Source organism: Apus apus, chromosome 3 (assembly GCF_020740795.1).
Source record: "Apus apus isolate bApuApu2 chromosome 3, bApuApu2.pri.cur, whole genome shotgun sequence".
Lineage (NCBI taxonomy): Eukaryota > Metazoa > Chordata > Aves > Apodiformes > Apodidae > Apus > Apus apus.
In genome coordinates, this window is record NC_067284.1 from 12203272 (window position 1) to 12220609 (window position 17338).

General features: G+C 40.5%; 1 protein-coding gene across 5 annotated transcripts in view; it reads left to right on the plus strand.

Moving 5' to 3' along the window:
• The window catches only part of RARS2 (arginyl-tRNA synthetase 2, mitochondrial), a 42207-nt gene that overhangs the window by 12558 nt on the left and 12311 nt on the right, over positions 1 to 17338 (plus strand). For all 5 annotated transcript variants that reach the window (XR_007888922.1, XR_007888923.1, XR_007888921.1 and 2 more), the window contains exons 9-17: positions 3328 to 3483; positions 4938 to 5044; positions 5662 to 5757; positions 7564 to 7624; positions 11060 to 11136; positions 12450 to 12574; positions 15594 to 15661; positions 15760 to 15869; positions 16890 to 16985. Coding sequence is in view for 1 of the 5 variants with exons in the window: in XM_051613770.1 (XP_051469730.1) it covers positions 3328 to 3483; positions 4938 to 5044; positions 5662 to 5757; positions 7564 to 7624; positions 11060 to 11136; positions 12450 to 12574; positions 15594 to 15661; positions 15760 to 15869; positions 16890 to 16985 (896 nt within the window). In the remaining 4 variants the exon portion in view is untranslated. The remainder of the gene's footprint in view (positions 1 to 3327; positions 3484 to 4937; positions 5045 to 5661; positions 5758 to 7563; positions 7625 to 11059; positions 11137 to 12449; positions 12575 to 15593; positions 15662 to 15759; positions 15870 to 16889; positions 16986 to 17338) is intronic.

The following is a 17338-nucleotide window of genomic DNA, read 5'->3' on the forward strand; positions in this document are numbered from 1 at the left end:
GTATGTCTGCAGGGTCATGATGAGATTAATGACCTTGCTTGAAGGGCAAGTGCTAGCCTGGGCCATGGCAGCACAGGCAGGTTTTATTAGGCTGAAAAATACACCCCATAAGGGAGGTAATTGTATGGATACTTAACTTGCATTGATTACAAACTATCTTAACTGGACAAAAAAAAGTGAAAAGAGGTGTTGTGTGTGGTGTAGAAGTTCTTGTGATGCTTCTCTATGTGTTTCTTTTGTAGTTTCAAAATAAGTAATATTTAATTTCCTTTGCTCTATACACAATTCACTGTGGTTGGGGTAAAGGGTCTTTAAAGTTCTTTGTACTCAACATGAAGCTTGAGCATATAGGTAAGGAGGAGTGACTGTCACTTTCCAGAATACTGTTGTGGCTCTGCAGAATGCTCTTCTTTCTTCCAAGAGTTTGAAAGACTCAGGAGCATTAGATGGTGCAGTTTCTGCTGTCCAGCATTCAGGAAATGCCCTTCAGCAGTTGGAAGGCTGTTTAATTGCAGGAGGTTGCCCTCTCAGCTGCCTGCCATGCCCACCAGCATGGTGCAAGTGCTATAGATTGCATGTCTGTGTGTCAAGGACAAAACTGACTCGGTGGACTGTCCAGGTTAGCAATAAAGATGGAGGTACTTCAACGAGCCTTGTTTTTTCCAGCATCAGTATGGGTTTGGTTGCTGGTTTGCTCCATTCAAATACGCCTACTGTCATCTGAATTAGTACTGAGTTCTTCCTCTTTACCAGTTCTTATGTCACTTCTTGTCTCATACACTGCAATGATATTTGTAAGTGATCTTTGGCCAACAACCATGCTGGGTATAACACAGACATGATAGGTGGGAGAACAGGACTTACGTACTTACCTGCACACATCCAGCAGCCCTAAGAGTAGGTGGACAAAGGTTTCTGAATGGCTCCTATTCAAGCCCTTATCCTTTACAAGAAAGATCTGACGTGTTTATGGGGCTTTGTCAGGGTTTTTGTGTGGCACGGGCAAGTGTTCTCTTACCACAAAGCTGAGCTGTGCTTCACCCTCCCAGCTGGGTGTGGGAACCATTGCTGCCGGTGTTCGGACAGGATGTCACAGATCAACTGTCTCACAGAAGTCTGTTTACTGGCAAAGTAACAAACTGTGTTTGAATACTTGGAAACTCTACAGCTGAATACATATTTGGCTGATCGTTTTTCTGGTAGAGTAGCTCCCGCGTTTGCCAGCTCAGATAAATTGTGTTTGCTCGTTCCCTCATCCCTGCGACCTGCTCAATAAAACTGATTCGCAACGTGGAGGTGTTTTAGGGTTGTAGGAGAGACAACAAGAAGTTGTCACATTCTTGTGGTTGTGCATTGCGGCATATTATTAATTTGTATTTGTAATTTCAGTCCATCCTTAGGAGTTAAATTTCAAATTCTTGCAATTTTGCACTAAAGTATTAAAATAACACCTATTGCAGTTCTATGCAAGTTGTATAACCTTAAAAATATTACTCTCAAGCAGAGAGAACAGTATTCAATCAAGCTGCAAAAGGTTCTGAAAGAGTAGTTATTTGAGATTGAATTAGTTTCTCAGGTATTCCCAATTTTGACTGTTTGTTCAGCTGTATTCCTGGTTTATATAAAAAACAGATAGGTTTTTCAAAGTGGTGTTTTTCCTGCTGTTGTGAGAAATTAATCTTTCCTATAGTTTGTTTAAGAAGAAAATTTCCATAGCACAGTTTCTATATAAATAAATGTATACACAAATGTACCTTTCCAAACCTCTTTGCACTTTTCATTCTGGTTAAGAATCAGATGCAAATAGGCCTTTTGCATTATTTTTTCTTTACAACATCAGAGATTTTTGGGAGTGTGTGTTAGAATGTGTGATGCTACTGATGGGGGACAGGGAACTTTACATTTCTTTTTTTGAGGTAGCATTAAGCGAACATTAATCTTTGAGGCTTGACAGCAGCACTGCCTGTTAAAATCTCTAAAAAATCTTGGGACCTAAAAGGAAGGGGAAAAGTTCAAGAACTTGCTGTAGAAGCTTTAATTAAAAAAAAAAAAAAAAAAGGCAGTGCCCATTCAAGCATGGTATTTTTGTCAAATCCATAGCTTGAACATGGCAGGAGTGAAGTTTTTGTAATTATTTTTCTATCAAGATTACAATGATTTGGGCATCAAAACTCTCCTACAAAGACTTCAACAGTACTGAACAATTTGGATCTAAATACATAGTGTAACCACTGGTGAATGTAATTGTTTTTATGCAGTTCTTTAGTTTATGAAAATTTTTTCCATGAGCTTTCAAAATGCTACATGTGGAAAGCAAGGAATCATTGTCTAGGCAGATATTTGGTCTTTAAAGGTAAAGGAATATGTTATAATGGAACAGAATCCTAGAATATCTCCAGTTGGAAGGCACCCATAGGGTTGATTGAGTCCAACTCTGCTTCTTGCAGAGCTGCCTAAAACTAAACCTTATGACTGAGAGTGTCATCCAGACACTACTTGAACTCTGACAGGCTTGGTGCCATGATCACTTTCCTGGGGAGCCTGTTGCAGTGATCAGTCCTGCTCTCAGTGAAAAACCTTTTCCTCATGTCCAGTCTGAACTTCCCCTGACACATCTTCATCCCATTTCCTTGTGTCTTGTCACTGGTCAACAGAGAGAGGAGATCAGCACCTCCCCCTCTGCTGATCTCCTTGGAGAAGGTGTAGACTGCAATGAGGTCACTCCTCAGCCTTCTCCTTTCCAAGCTGGAGAGCCAAATTTGTTGCACATAGCTAGTGTTGGCTAATAGGGAGGTCTGTAAAGCTTTTAGTAAACTGGGAGTATGTATGTGTTTCTGGTCAGGTTCATATTCATATGTTTGACTTCAGCCACAGGGACACCAAATGTCTAAGTAAGGGGCTTTTGAATCAGAACTGGTTTGGGGCTTTTTTGAGCTTGTAAAGCATCAAGTCTTACCAACTTTGTAGTCTTCTGAAGAAAAGTCTCTGGTTTAGAAGTCTACAGTGGTTTCCCTTTCATGCATAAATTAGTTCTTCCATACTCTGCTGCTGCAGTTGTTTCAAGGTTATGAAGAGGACGATAGTGAGAGCAGTAAAGAATTATGGCTTTAGTCTTGTTTCAAGATAAGCTGCACGTTTTCCTTTTGGAGTCTGGACTACTCACTCATTCTTTAAATAGGAAATGTGTTCCTTTAACACAGCTTTAAAATTTTGACATTACAAATGTCATCTTTAAATGTATTTGTATTGTTCTTGCAGAACTTTGCTTATTTTTATAAGAGGAGAGGATTATACTTAGTCAACATTTTTTGTGCTATTGTATTTCAGGTGTATGTGCAGATTAACAAAGCAGCTGAAGATGAAAACACAAAAAAGCTGGCTAAGGATTTCTTTAGAAAAATGGAGGAACACGATGAGCAGACATTGTCACTTTGGAAACAATTTAGAGACTTCAGTATTGAGGAATACGTCCGAATTTATAAGGTACAAATCACCCACTGCTTTTTCTGTATTGTCGGTAAAATGGTGTCTTTTTTTATCTGTTGCTCCATCAATTTAATTGACAGTGCACAGCACCTTTTCATCCAAGACACTGCCAAGCAGCAAACTGACTTAGAAGCAGAGGTTGCTGTAATGTTGCCAATTCATTGCCTTTCCAGTAAGCTTTACAGAGTTGTGGGGAAGATGTGTCTAAATATGCCAGGTCATGCCCCATTCTGTTTGGAAAAAGCACAGTAGTTGATTTAACATCCAAGCAGACTGTCACTTCAGTTGCTGACAGCCTAGATACATTTTGTTTAATAGAGTTCATGTAATTGACCCTTTCCTGCCTTCTCAGAAGCCCTGAATATGGTGCTATGCAACAAAGCAAACCAATGTTAGATAAACACTGTTCGGTTTTGCTTTGTCTGTGAAATCAGCAACAACCTACCAAATGTAACAGTTCCCATGTAATAAATTTTATTAGAAGATAACTCCATTTTCACACTTCTGATCTAATGTTACAGTGCAGAGCTGTGTGTGTTGCACATTAAATTGACTGTAAGTAATTACAGAGCTTACAAAAGTAGTTAGTCCGTAATTACCTGCAGGTGGAGATGAGCTGCCATGCAGCCTTCTGTGGCAGTGTCCAGTGTTCCATGGGAAGTGTTTGTGCCACTGACCACAACAAGAATCCTAAGAATTTGGGAGACAGGAGTGAGATACACTTTCTGTCACTGAATCTAGTCTCTAGGTACTAATACTGAGTGATCTTACTCAAGAATCGATCTGAAAACCGGCGTTTTTCTTTCCCACATTCTTGCAATGAAATTTGGGAATGTGTGCCCTGTTTTGATGGGCTTTGACATTTTTTTCTAACTCACAACTCCAAGAGTTTGTGACTTGTATCAAGCTGAGGGACTGACCTGGTCTTTTGTACTGTCACCTCTTACCCAGTTCTGACAGTTAAGGCCATCCTGTCTCTCCAAGGTGCACCCGCAGCCTTCCTGGTAATGGTAATTTCCATGTGCTCAGAAGTGTTTGTGAGCAGCTTCTGCTTTTTTAATTTCTTTTAGCATCCTTTTAAAATAGGATTGGTTTGAAGTCCAAGTAGCTTCTCTGTAGTCCACTGGTTTCACCTCCAGCACAGCAAGTTAGAGACCTAACTCAGATTTTTTGTACTAATTGCTTTCTCCAGTTTACTCCTAATTTCTCGTGAACATTAATATCCAACACTGTATTAAACTCAGGGAGATTAATTCTAATGCAGAAATAAATTAAATCAAAACCCAAACATCCTTTCCTTTTAACAATGCAGTGACATTTCCTGGAATAAACTTAATTTTTACACTCTTGCCAAACCTGTGACACAGACCTATAATCTGACTGAATTTTAATAAATGATTAGCCTTAGTCTAACCATGTTTCCTTTCTCTGATATTCTTGGAACTTTTCAGCGTCTAGGAGTGCACTTTGATGAATATTCTGGAGAATCATTTTACCAAGAGAAGTCCCAGGAAGTTCTAAAGATGTTGGAGGAAAAAGGACTCCTTCAGAAAACTATGTATGAGCTCATTATTCATTCTATTGGTGTAGTTTACTTAACAACTTGGTTGTATTTCAAATTAAATATGATGAGTGAGGTGCCTACATCATCTAAAGGAAAGAGTTTTCTCTAGGTCATTTTGGTAGCTGTTTGAGTAGAAGGCCAACTGGATTTGTGCAATCACAGCTGAAAATTAAGTTTGTCTTTCCTTGTGGCTAGCATAGAAGCCTGGCCATGACAGATTAGGTACAATGACAGTGTTAACTCCTAATGGCTTTTTATGTTGTTAATTAGCTTGATAGCTGTATGTGCCATTAAATAAGCAGAGTTAGATTAGATCCTTGCTTTGATGTGCTGCCTGTCTGAACTGAGACAGAAGCTGTAGTCATGGAATGTGCCAGAAGGTGGGCAGAGGACCCCCTGGCATCAGCAGTGCTGACAACAAACTTGGAGGAATAGTCTTCAAAAAGACCTAGAGGAGAGAGTCATCCAAAGAATACAATGAGATTATCTAGACTGAGGGGGGTTCTACAGCACGAGGCCTCAATTTTGTTTCTGACCTCTCTCTTACCTGAACTTCACCTGTATGTTGGATCTGACTTGCAATTATTTCAGCACTTTCTCTTAACTTACAGAAAAGGGACAGGAGTTGTGGATCTTTCAGAAAAGAAAGACCTCTCATCGTTTTCCACTGTCATGCGTAGTGATGGGACATCACTTTATATAACAAGGCAAGTAAGCCCATCTGTGTTTCATGCTGTTTATTTTGCCAGTAAACTTTTGTACATTCTTACATTTGTAACCAATAGTAGAGATTTTGAAGCTTTTTATTTCTGGGATGGAACACCTTGACAAATGAGTAATTGTAACTGGAACCAGCACTGTAACTACGATGGGATGAAAACGACCCAGGAAAAACAGTTGCTTTAAAATACTTTTCTTCCTGTTAAGCAGTCTCTTTCCATGAGTCATAATACTTTATCCAGCTACTGACTTAGAAAACAAAGCTGGGATCTCTTCTTCTAATAACCACTTGCCAAAAAGTGAAGGTTTTAGAAAGACTTTTGGTTAAAATGTTTATTGGCAGTGTCATGCAGAAAAAAATGGCTTTTTCAGCCATGTCTTAATTAACTCAGTGGACCACCAGCACCGTACCATCAATTTTATTACTGTTTTCCTGCCTTCCCATCAGTACCCTAGAATTCCTCTTGGGTATTTTAATATGTAAGCCTTAACAGTTTCTTTGTGTAAATAAATCAGATGTCTAGCCCTTGGGGTAAACTGTGTTCAGCTTTTCAGGACAAGGGTATTAGAGAGATGCTGCAGTCAATCCTGCACATGAGGGAGCTGCTGAATCCTTCAGCCAGGTAGAGGCAGGGCAGCCACAGCTCTGTGCCCACATGTCCAGCCAGTAGTAGTGCTGGGCAGCTGTTCCCGGTAGGCACACAAACACATGTATATACTCACAGCCAACCAAACAGGGCAACACAGACAAAAGTGCTCAGCACTCAGCACAAATGGCCTCATTTTATTCTTCTCTGGCTGATTAGGATGAAGCTGTAATAGTGTGAAGAAATATATGTGGGTGTGTGTGCCCTCACTCCAGCTGTTGGCAGTACTTGGCCCGTGTGACCCATGGGCGGACTCTAGTTGCTGTCACTTAATTTCACTTACCTCCAGTCCCTTCAGTTGCTGGCACCACAGATGCATGGCCTAAATGAGCAGTAGCCCCCAACTCCAGTTACTGATACTTAGACCTTCAAACACACATGCACACAGAAGAGAGAAGCCTTCACCTAGGGAAAGTTTGAAATAAAGTGTAATGAGAAGACAGGACAGACTGTGCTGATGAGGTGCAGGGCACAACCAAATATACTAACCAGCAATTGGTTTACAAGCCACCTGTCCTTTTTCTCACCTTCTCCCTCTCTTTTCCCATCTTTGGTTCCTCCCCTAAGCATCCCATACTAAGCCTTGTGCAACTGCAAAATGCTTTCCCCTTGCACGCCATGTGTCCCCATGTCACTTAGGCAGTAACCTCCTTCAGTCAGGAGGTGGTCTGGAGAGCTGCTCCTGGTGACCCCTGAGGTGGGTTTCAGACTGGATCATGAGGATGATGGCTCTCCTGTGCCAGCCCTGGGAGGGGCTCGAGCAAGTTGTTTCTCTGCACTACTTTGTGTGTGTGAAGATGAGCTTTTTATCATAAAATATAACACTGAACACTGGGTTAGTTTTCCAGGAGAAGGTTGTTTCTCTCAATTCTCCTGGTTGATTGATTGTCTCAGTAAGCAGAGACCAGACAACTCTGTGCCTAAGAACTGTTTCCTCAGTAATTTTCATAGTTGATGGTTTTAAAAAAAACATTTCAAACATGTCGTGAACAAAGTATTCATGTCCACTTTTTTGTGTAAGGCAGACATGGATCCCTCTAATCAGGCAGTCCTCTTCCCTCCTTAAGAGTAGATTATTTTCCCAAGAGGCAAATAATGAGGTGTATTTGAGTGAAAATCCAAATAGTTTCTCATTATCTCTTTCAGAGATCTTGCTGCTGCTATAGACCGAATGAACAGGCATAGCTGGGACACTATGATTTATGTGGTAAGTAATTCCAGATTCACCAAACACTTCTGAGACTGACTCTCATCAATAATCCAGGGGGCCTCTTGCTCCCAGTATGATTTTGGCACATGGTATTCTTGGCAGTAAAAGAAATGCCCAGCAACTATGCCTCAGTGTGGCAGTGTTTCTGGGTTTTGTTTCAGTTCGTGACCCAGAGAACAGTTGAAAAATAATCTCAGGAGTTATTATCTGTTTTAAAAATTCATGGCAATTAATTTTAAATGAACTTCTACGCAATCGACGTTGTATTTTCTATATAAATGTTGTAATTAATATTTAAACAAGTCAGAAAAAGCTGTTAGAGTTATAAGGGGTCATAAAATGTTAATTTAGGAATTTATAAATTAATGTTGTAAAATGAATCTAAGCCTACTCTAAAGTCCTGGTATCTTATCTGAAATGTAAATTTTTATGGCTTTGAACAGTGCCTTGGTTTCATTACGTAGAAATCACACATAAAATACTGCTTAATCTAAAGCAGCTGTAGACAAGGAATCTTTTTGTTTCTTGGCTTGATTATTTTGCCTTTTAACAATTCCAGCAGTATCAGTAATGAATCACTACTACATACACATGTATTTCAGAATCCTGATCTTGTTACATGAAAATTATTTAGAGACTCTTAGTCTTATTTCATAAGATCATCTTCTTTTCATCAGATCAGCTTGTTTAAAAGAACAATAAATTGTTTATCAGCTGTAATGCTGTAAACCAGTGCATCCCCCAATTTATATTTTTTAAAAACCCTATTTATTTCATAAAAATGCAATGATCTGAGCAAAATATTCAGACATTTCAAAATGTGCAGTATATTATTGAGGAGGTGCTGAGATTCTGTTGAATGTTGCATTTAAAGCAGGAGATGAGAAAACTTTTCTATGTCAAGAATTAAATATACTCCACACTCTCAGGCTGCAAACTTCTCCCTTAGAGCTAACCACTTAGACTATATTTGGACACATCTAATTTGGGGGCCTGTAAGAAAAAAAATAGATACATTCTTCATGAAAGGAATCTTCTTTTTGAGCATTTGTGTTATTTCTGCCATGCTACAAAGCTATGAAAAAAGTAGCTTTAGGAAATTGTAGTGTTTCCAGGTTCATCTTTTTTAACCTACTTACACACCCATGTTTTAGTATTACTTTCAGGCAGAGATGAAGTGGTGTGGGACTCCAAGTGTTTATTTCCACTCTTCTTAAAAAAAAAATTTGGGTTTCATGCTATTTTAATTATGTAGATTGTTCCAGCAGAATAAACATGCATTGTTACATTTCTGGCAGTTCTCACACAGCTTCCCAAAAACACAGGAGTTCATACTTAGTTTTCAGGTGGCCAGCTGAAACCTGGCATTGTTTGTCCTTCCTGATGCGTGTTCTTATCTTGGCCTCTCTTTTTATCTTCTTATTTCCATGGGAATTTAAAGGATTATTGAAAAAATATATTAGATTATTATTAATTATTTTCTGTTAATGATTTGGAATATTCTTCTGTATGCTGTTTCTTTATACATTGGTCAAGATGAGTCTTAACCGCAAACTTAAGTTGACTTTTAGTTTCATTTTAGCTGAAAATTCTGCTCTTGTGAACAGTCAAGAAGAAGCAGTTGAGTTCACAAGGACTGGAGTCTTTTGTCAGTGAATATTGTCATGATTTGTCACAGTATCTACTCACAGAAGACTGCAGTCCTCCAAGTAGGCTTTTAAATGCTGTGATTGTGCGTGGTCCAGGTGGTGACAGACACCCTGTTGTACACACAAACCAAAACCAGTTTCTATCATGGAATGTATAATCTCTCATGAAGCAGGAGAATAGAGATTAATTCAGACTTAGAGGGGAGCAAAGGAAAGGGCGAGGCAGTGTTGGCCAGGACACATTGGCCCTGATCTGAACTTTACAAAGTTTATTGTGAGGTCTTTAGGTGAGAGAGATCTGGCTTTGTTAGGGTGTAGACAGCTTCACTCTTATGTGAGGTGTGTGGAAAAGACCTTGGAAGGCCTTGCCTGAAACGCTGACCACCAATATTCATGTGGGCTCCCGAGTTCAAGAGGGACAGGGATCTGCTTGAGAGTCCAACAAAGGCTTTAGGAATGATTAAGGGACTGGAACACCTGCCTTATGAGGACATGCTAAGAGACCTGGGGCTTTTCAGTCTAGAGAGGAGAAGACTGAAGGGGGATCTAATTAATGTCTACAAATACATGAGGGCTGGGCAGCAAGAAGGCAGGGACAACCCTTTTCACTTGTGCCCTGTGACAGGATGAGGGGCAATGGATTCCGACAAGAGGACGAACTTTACTGTGAGGGTTAGAGAGCACTGGAACAGGCTGCCCTGAGAGGTTGTGGAGTCTCCTTCTCTGGAGACTTTCAAGACCTGACTGGATGCCTTTCTGAGTGATCTGCCCTAGTTTTTTTTGTCCTGCTCTGGCAGGGGGGTTGGATTTAATCTTCAGAGGTCCCTTCCAACCCCTGGTATTCTGTGATTCTGTGATCAGCCTTGCTAGTGAATCTGTACAGAGGGAGGTGATGCACAGGAGCAGAACAGGTTATGAGTAGCTGTGAAAGAGGAGGCAGGTGCTCCAGGCTTGGTACAGTGGTAGAGTTCAGAAAAACACAGATAAGCACTTCACTCACTGTGCTTGCTCCCAAACAAATAAGGAATCAGTGGTTGTTTATCACTACAGTTTTTTAAGGGGGGGATAAGGGAGTTTTTGTGTGATGCAGTCAAAGCAACTAGGTAGGAAAGTGACCTTTGTAGCAAGAGCTGTTGCTAGAAACAGAAAGATTGTTAGACATAACAAAACTATCATCAGAAACTGCCTTGATTCAAAGGAGAGAATAATGGGAAGTGGAAGAGAGCACAAGATGCATAATTAAAATGAAAATGTGATCATTTATACTTTCTTTTTTTAATTATGCACCTGACTTACTATGTCAAGCTCCTCAAATGATGCTGGACACAAAAGAAACTACTGGGTTCTAGAGACAGAGAGCTTAAAGAGGTGTTCTGTTTCTAAGCCAAAGGAACTTCAAAGTTTGGTTTCCCAAACTATGGGAATATAACAAGAGCAGCAAAGTTTTGAAGTAAAAATGGAGGCTTTTTTCTTTTTTCTTTTTTTGGGGGGGAGCAGCTCACAGATTATGTGAAACTTAAGAACATCAATGTTTCATTTCAGTTCATGGCTTTGCCTTCATAACCTAGGAATAATAATTTTGTAAAAGGTAGATGACTTTTTTCTGTCAAGGTGCAAAATCTCATTGTCACAGATTCCAGCTGATTAATTTTTTCAAGTCTTGCCTGTCTTCATAGGTCTTAAATCTGCTTGCAGTAACTTACTGGCACAGGGTATGTTTGTTAAAAGTTAATCCTTATCCAAGTTGGAGTGTTTTCTGATATGCACCAATTCTATTCCTTAGACAGATAAAAGTCAAAAGAATCACTTCCAACATCTGTTCCAAATACTGAAGCTCATGGGTTATGACTGGGCAGAAAGGTATGCATTTATGAATCTTAATTATATGCCTTTTATAATATATATGTGTATAATTTTTTAAAGAATGGGTGCCACGTACAATGGGATTTCAGTGGAGTTGTCTTTTGGAGGGAACCTCCTGACTGTGCCCACCTACCACCACGCTGCAGCACATCATGTAGGCATTCTGGATGAAACTGAGCTACAAGATGTGCTGCTGCTGGTGTGCAACTAATGAACTCCAGAGTGCAAGCAGACATATGGCCTGTAGGACACAACTGATGCTAGTCCAATAAGAAAACAAACCCCTCAGAACTGCATGCAACGTGGGCCTCTGGGCCTCAGCACTAGCCTTGTCACTCCACACATCCGCTTCCACTGGTCTGTGTGAGTTGTGATGGGAGACACTGCCATGCGTTTGGGATGTGAAAAACAGCCCTGTTTCTCATCTAACAGGTCTTTCATAACTGCTGGATGTAAAAATGGGAAAAAGGGAAACAATCTTCCAGAGACTCCGTGACATAGCTTCTGGGATGTTGTGTGATCACATATTAAACTGTTACTTCTTGAATGATGACATCTTAGCAGAGATCTGAATCTGAGTTTGAATCGTGCTTCAGGCCTGAAATATCTGTTGCAGGCAAATGTATCCCCTCTGTTATTCATTGTAATTACCAATCTTGTTAGCAATCTGGGCAAAGGTCAATAATGGATCTGCAGACTAAATCACATTCCTCTCTGACAGACTGCATATCTTTTGTGGTTAAATACAGGATTTTAGCCTACAGAAATATTAGTCTGCCTCCTTTCACAGTGCTTAGAATTGCACTAAAATTACCTTGGGTTATGGATCCAAAATAATGCTTGAGATTGTTGTGAGCAGAAGCAACGAATGTTTTATTATTAGCAGTGATTGATTACACTTTTAGTTTAATGTGGCCACAACAGAATTATTATGACTCCCTTTCTAATGTTATTAACAGTTCTGTGTTGCCACAGTAATTTGATCTGTCTACGTTCTGCCTCTCCTCAATTTATTGCAATTTATTTCACTGAGTCCTCTGTACTAAAGCTGGTAGCATGAGAAGTTCCCAAGAGCACACAAATGACCAGGTTATCATAATTTTGATCATAATTTTCCCATTATATAATAAGTATGGAGCTTTGGTTGCTGAAATGAGAGTTACTGATTATATCACCAAGCTTCCCACGTTGGAGCACTATTTTTTCAGCTGTTACTGCTCTTTCCTGGCAAGAATCCAGCTCTGAACAAACACTGCAAACATTTCTCTTTATTAAAATGTAATTTTAGGTCCTGCTGCTTTTCAACACAGGTGCCAGCATGTGTCTTTTGGTCTAGTTCAAGGGATGAAGACTCGGAGAGGGGAAGTAATTTTCCTGGAAGATGTTTTGAATGAAGCTCGTTCAAGGATGTTACAGAACATGGCCTCTGCAAAAAGTTAGCTATTTCAGGTCTTATTAATTTATTTTGATGTTCTGTGTTGATCAAAAACATGTCATCTTTTCTACCCTTTGCTTTTCCCTGCATCAGACTAATGGCAGGGACACATCCTATCTGTGAACTTTTTGTATCTGCCATAATATAAAGTGTTAAAATAATCCTTTGCAACTCTGTGAATTTCCCAAATTACAGATTTGCAAATTATAACATTCAGTGAAATTATTTCATTATGCTTTTGCACTGGGAAGGAAGTACCTGTGTTTGGGGGATGACAGCTGCTTTTTCTTCTGGAGGGACAAACTAGTGGATAGTGGGGTTTGGGCTGGAGTTCAGGGAGTAGTCAGATTTAATCCAAAGGATTTGTGGCTTTGATGGTTTTCTGTGGCAAGATTGACCGTGGCTGCCTGACTGCAGCTACAGCCTAGTCACCCTCCCAGCCTCCTGCCTGTTTCCGGAGTCCCCCGAGGTTGCTGCTCTGCAGCAGGACCTGCTGAAGGGAATGTTTGTCTGCCCCTCGGGCTGTGGTTTCAGAGCCGTTTCTTCTTGCCGCAGTAAAGATTCAAGCTGTTCCCAGTGAAATGCTGCCCCCTCTTGTGCTTTCTGGAGTTGGGTGCTGAACGGAATCCGTGAACTCCTCAGGTTTAGCAGTGTGCCTCTGTCTTGCTCTGCCTCCTCAACTTTTTTAATCCAGGTAACTTTGCTTGTAGAGGGGGCAAGAAGGGGGGGTCAGGCAGACTGATGGAAGGGTGACCCTTGATTCAAACCAGTTTTACTTCAGAGAGGGATGGAGCTTACAGCTTCAGATTAAATGTTAGCATCATAGCTGGTGCAAAGCAAACTTATTTTTCTGCTGGACTGAACTGATAGAGCAGAGAATACACCTGTGTTCCATTGCACAGGCAGAAGAGCTAAAAGAAGTGTGCAGATGGCACTGCAGCATTCCCCAGAACTTACCCATTAAATCCTAAATCCTGTCTGTGCTTGTAGAAATGTTGCCCTTTATGTTTGAATTCCTGCCTTACTTCCCCTTTTTAAAATAAGAAATCTTAAATAATAGCAATGTCTCAAATATTTGAGAGTGTTTGCATCCCCAGTGTAAGATATTACATCAAAATGCCTCACTGTCATTGAAATGATTTTGGGAGCTGGGCATCTAACAGCCAGTGCTATCTTTAAAAATCATGCCTGTGTGGAGTTGGAGGTGATTAGTTAAACACCTTTGTATAAACTAGTTCTTTGCTATTAACTGTATACAGTTCTACTGCTATTTAAGTTTCCATTACTGGCATCCCTTTTTCTTTCTACTCATGTCAATGAATCCTGCAGTCCAGGTAAATCCTTCCTATAGTGCCCATTATTCCCTTTGCCTGGTTACTTTCTCTTAGCTAGCTTTGTCTGCTTCTCAAGCATCTAAGTAAAACTCTGAGCAGTTGTTTTGAAACAAATCTTAGTCATGAAATGTAGTCTAAACATACTTGTCTGAGACTTGTCCCGGCTATGAACTATCTCCACACTTTTCAAGCTTAGTTCTTTCTGAATTTTGTAACTAGCAAAGCTGTGGGTAGTATGAATTACTCAAACTTGTCTCACCTGGCTTTGCTGATCTGGCATGAAGAAATAGCAAAGCAAAAGACAGAAATCAAAGAAAACCAAAACTGTGCTGCAAAACTAGGTCTGTCCAAGTGGTTCCTTAAGAGAACAGCTGAACTTCCCATATTCTGCTGTTAGTGGGAAATCAGCTGGGACAAGAAATTGTTAGTTTAACTCTGCAAATGTAATAGCTTACATATACCGTAATAAAAAATGCACTCGGCCCTTGCTAAAGTGGAACAGATTTACCTTGTAAAGGACTGATAAGAATCATCCCTTCCAGCAGAGAGAAACAGGAAGAGGAGACCCTGGTAGAGTGCAGTGTGATCCGAGTTTAAAAGTAGAAAGCTGTATCAAAATGTCAAAAGCATCATCTTTTCACTGGGCAAGATTGTGTGTCCAAACAGAAGTAACTGATTTCCCAGAAGATCCAGCATTTAGAGTGCTGTTCTCTAGGCGAGTTTAATGTTCTTCTGATGAACTGGAGCACCAGCTTGGCCTTGTGGACGTCCCTGTGAGACAGGGAATGGAATGGGCCCTTTGGTGAGTTTCTGTACACAACAGCTACTTATCTGCTGAGGAATATCACTTGAGTTGTGAAAAACCTGGATACAGCATTGCAGACATTCTCTGCAGTTGTTGTGAGGACATTCTTGGATTCTTCCAGATTAATTAGCTTTTGTGATGACAGACTTAATCATAGAATGCTTTGGGTTGGAAGAGACCTTATAGATCATCTAGATCCTACCCCCTTGCATGGGCAGGGACACCTCCCATTAGACCAGGTTGCTCAAAGCCCCATCCAACCTGCCTTTGAATACTTCCAGGGATGGGGCTTCCACAGCTCCCCTGGGCAACCTCTTCCAGTGTCTCACCACTCTCACACTAAAGAATTTCTTTAAAGGCCCCTTCCAACCCAAACTGTCCTATGATTTTCTCAGTTCATGTTCTCTCAGTATAGATATCTACAGTGGATGATGTAACTACTCCCTGAATGTACATCCCAGTGCTCCGTTAGCCACTGAAACAATTTTTCTTTGACTATTCATGCCTCCGTCTAACTTGGAGTTTTTAACAAGATTTAAATTGCTCTGTCATTCTCTTCCTGATCCTGGAGATTGTCTGTCTGAATTGGGAAGAGGAATTCAGTGTAGTCTATCCAGCCTGTTATAATGAAAACTTCTGACCTTGAAATTTCATCTTATAGGTACTAGGGGAAGTGGGAAAAAGCCCATCTGAGACAGCTGGGTATCAGCTTTTAAGGAAGATTTATATCCTAGACTTCTCGCTGTATATGTGCTGACAATTTCCATGTTGCTAGTTCCCAGTTGTGGAGGATGCTGTTTTCCTGGCATCTCCAAGTCTGAGCAAGGCAGTTGTTACATGACTAGAGACTTACCATTTCTTTTTCCATGTTCCTCTTCAGCAACCAAAGACATAGAAGACCCTATGGAGACAGCAGAGAAAGTTGGTCTTGCGGCACTAATAATTCAGGTGAGTCTCAGCTGGCTCAGAGGTGTTTGTATGTTCTGTGATGAGTTAGAAACTGAGATGGAGAGCCATATCCAGGTGACGTTAATTTATTGTTCCAGGACTTCCGGGGCCTTTTGTCGTCGGATTATCAGTTTAGCTGGGATCGAGCTCTTCAAAGCCGTGGAGATACAGGCGTGTTCTTGCAGTACACCCATGCCAGACTCCACAGGTAAAAGAAATGTTTGTATGCAGGACAGTTGGACATATATTTTAATCTTATTAACTTACTGTTTTTATAAGTAGTAGCGTTAACTCCTCCCCTAAGCATGACACATGTTCACTTTTTCAGCAGAGGTGTCAGTCAATGATAGGAATCACTGAGACCTCCCAGACGAGCAAGCTAATTAAAATGAAATTTCCATAGGGCTTAGCTTACTGTCCATGTACTTCCTCAGTTTTAGGAACAGCCTCTCTGTGTGGTTGGTGTCACTGTTGAAGAATGGTGGCCCTAGGGTTAAGGAAACTGATGTAAAAATCAAAAAGCCTGTACTTGTAAAATATACCAAATCACAGAACTTAGATGTTTTTGGCTACCACTGTAGCTCGTGGTTTTTCTAACATTCTGTTACTTGCCACTATTGGTAACCAAAGTTAAAAGCAGGCCCCTTCCTGTTGACTCTGGTCAAACACTTGACATATTTAACTATTTTTTAAAAATAATTTCAGAAAAGTCCACTTTGAACAGTTTTATCAATTATAGTGATTTATCAGAGGATCTTTAATGCAGACATCAATATGTATTTTCATACAAGCAGGTAAAGATACTTTCCTGGATCAGGCCAAAGGTCTGTACTGACCTGGTCTGAAGCAATGGTAACAGGAGATGGTCTCCAGGGAGAGCATGAAGCCTGATCCCTTTCTGTACTCTGTTCCTCTTGTACTCCCTTATCATCTAGGTATTGATGGTATTAGGTTACTGTTACTAATGTACTGACTACCTCCTTAGTCCTTTTAGCAGCAGCTTCTGGAGCTATTGTCCATGTTTATCTTTAATCCTGTTGATACTGAAGGGCTAGCAGAAATTTCCGTGTTGTTTATCTTGAAGTCAGCTAGTGGGTCTCAGTGTTCCATTCAGCTTCAGCAGAAGATGCCTACCCTTTTTTCTTAAATACACAAACTACTGTTTTTCTTGTTCAGCTTTGCTAGTGAGTTTTTCATTCAACATTTGTTTTTCATTCTTACATTTTAGTTTAGAACAGAGGCATGGGAATGAGCAGGTAACTGGTGTTAATGTGGCATGCTTGCAAGAGCCTGATGCCATCTCTGTTCTTCAGCATCTTCTCAGGTTTGTCTAGTTTTCTTTCCAATACCAGTTGCCTTAAAATAAACTTCTGGATTCGCTCCAGCCCGTTGCGCAGGCACAGACTGCACTGAAATGGCAGCTTCATGAAGCAACAAAGTTGGTATCAAAAGAGGGCCCTTTCATTTGATAGCAACTTCATTGCTTCATGAAGCTTTTATTAATGGCTATTTGATGATGCTTGTTAAATTATTAGTAATTTTGCTATACCTGCATCTCTGTCTCTTGCCAGCAGCTGCTGGTATCCAAGCTCTCCCTGAGACAATGCAGAGGTTTCCCTGATGGTCTCTCACATCTGCTGCACAGCAGTACCAGGGCAGTGCCCTTCCCTGTTTGAT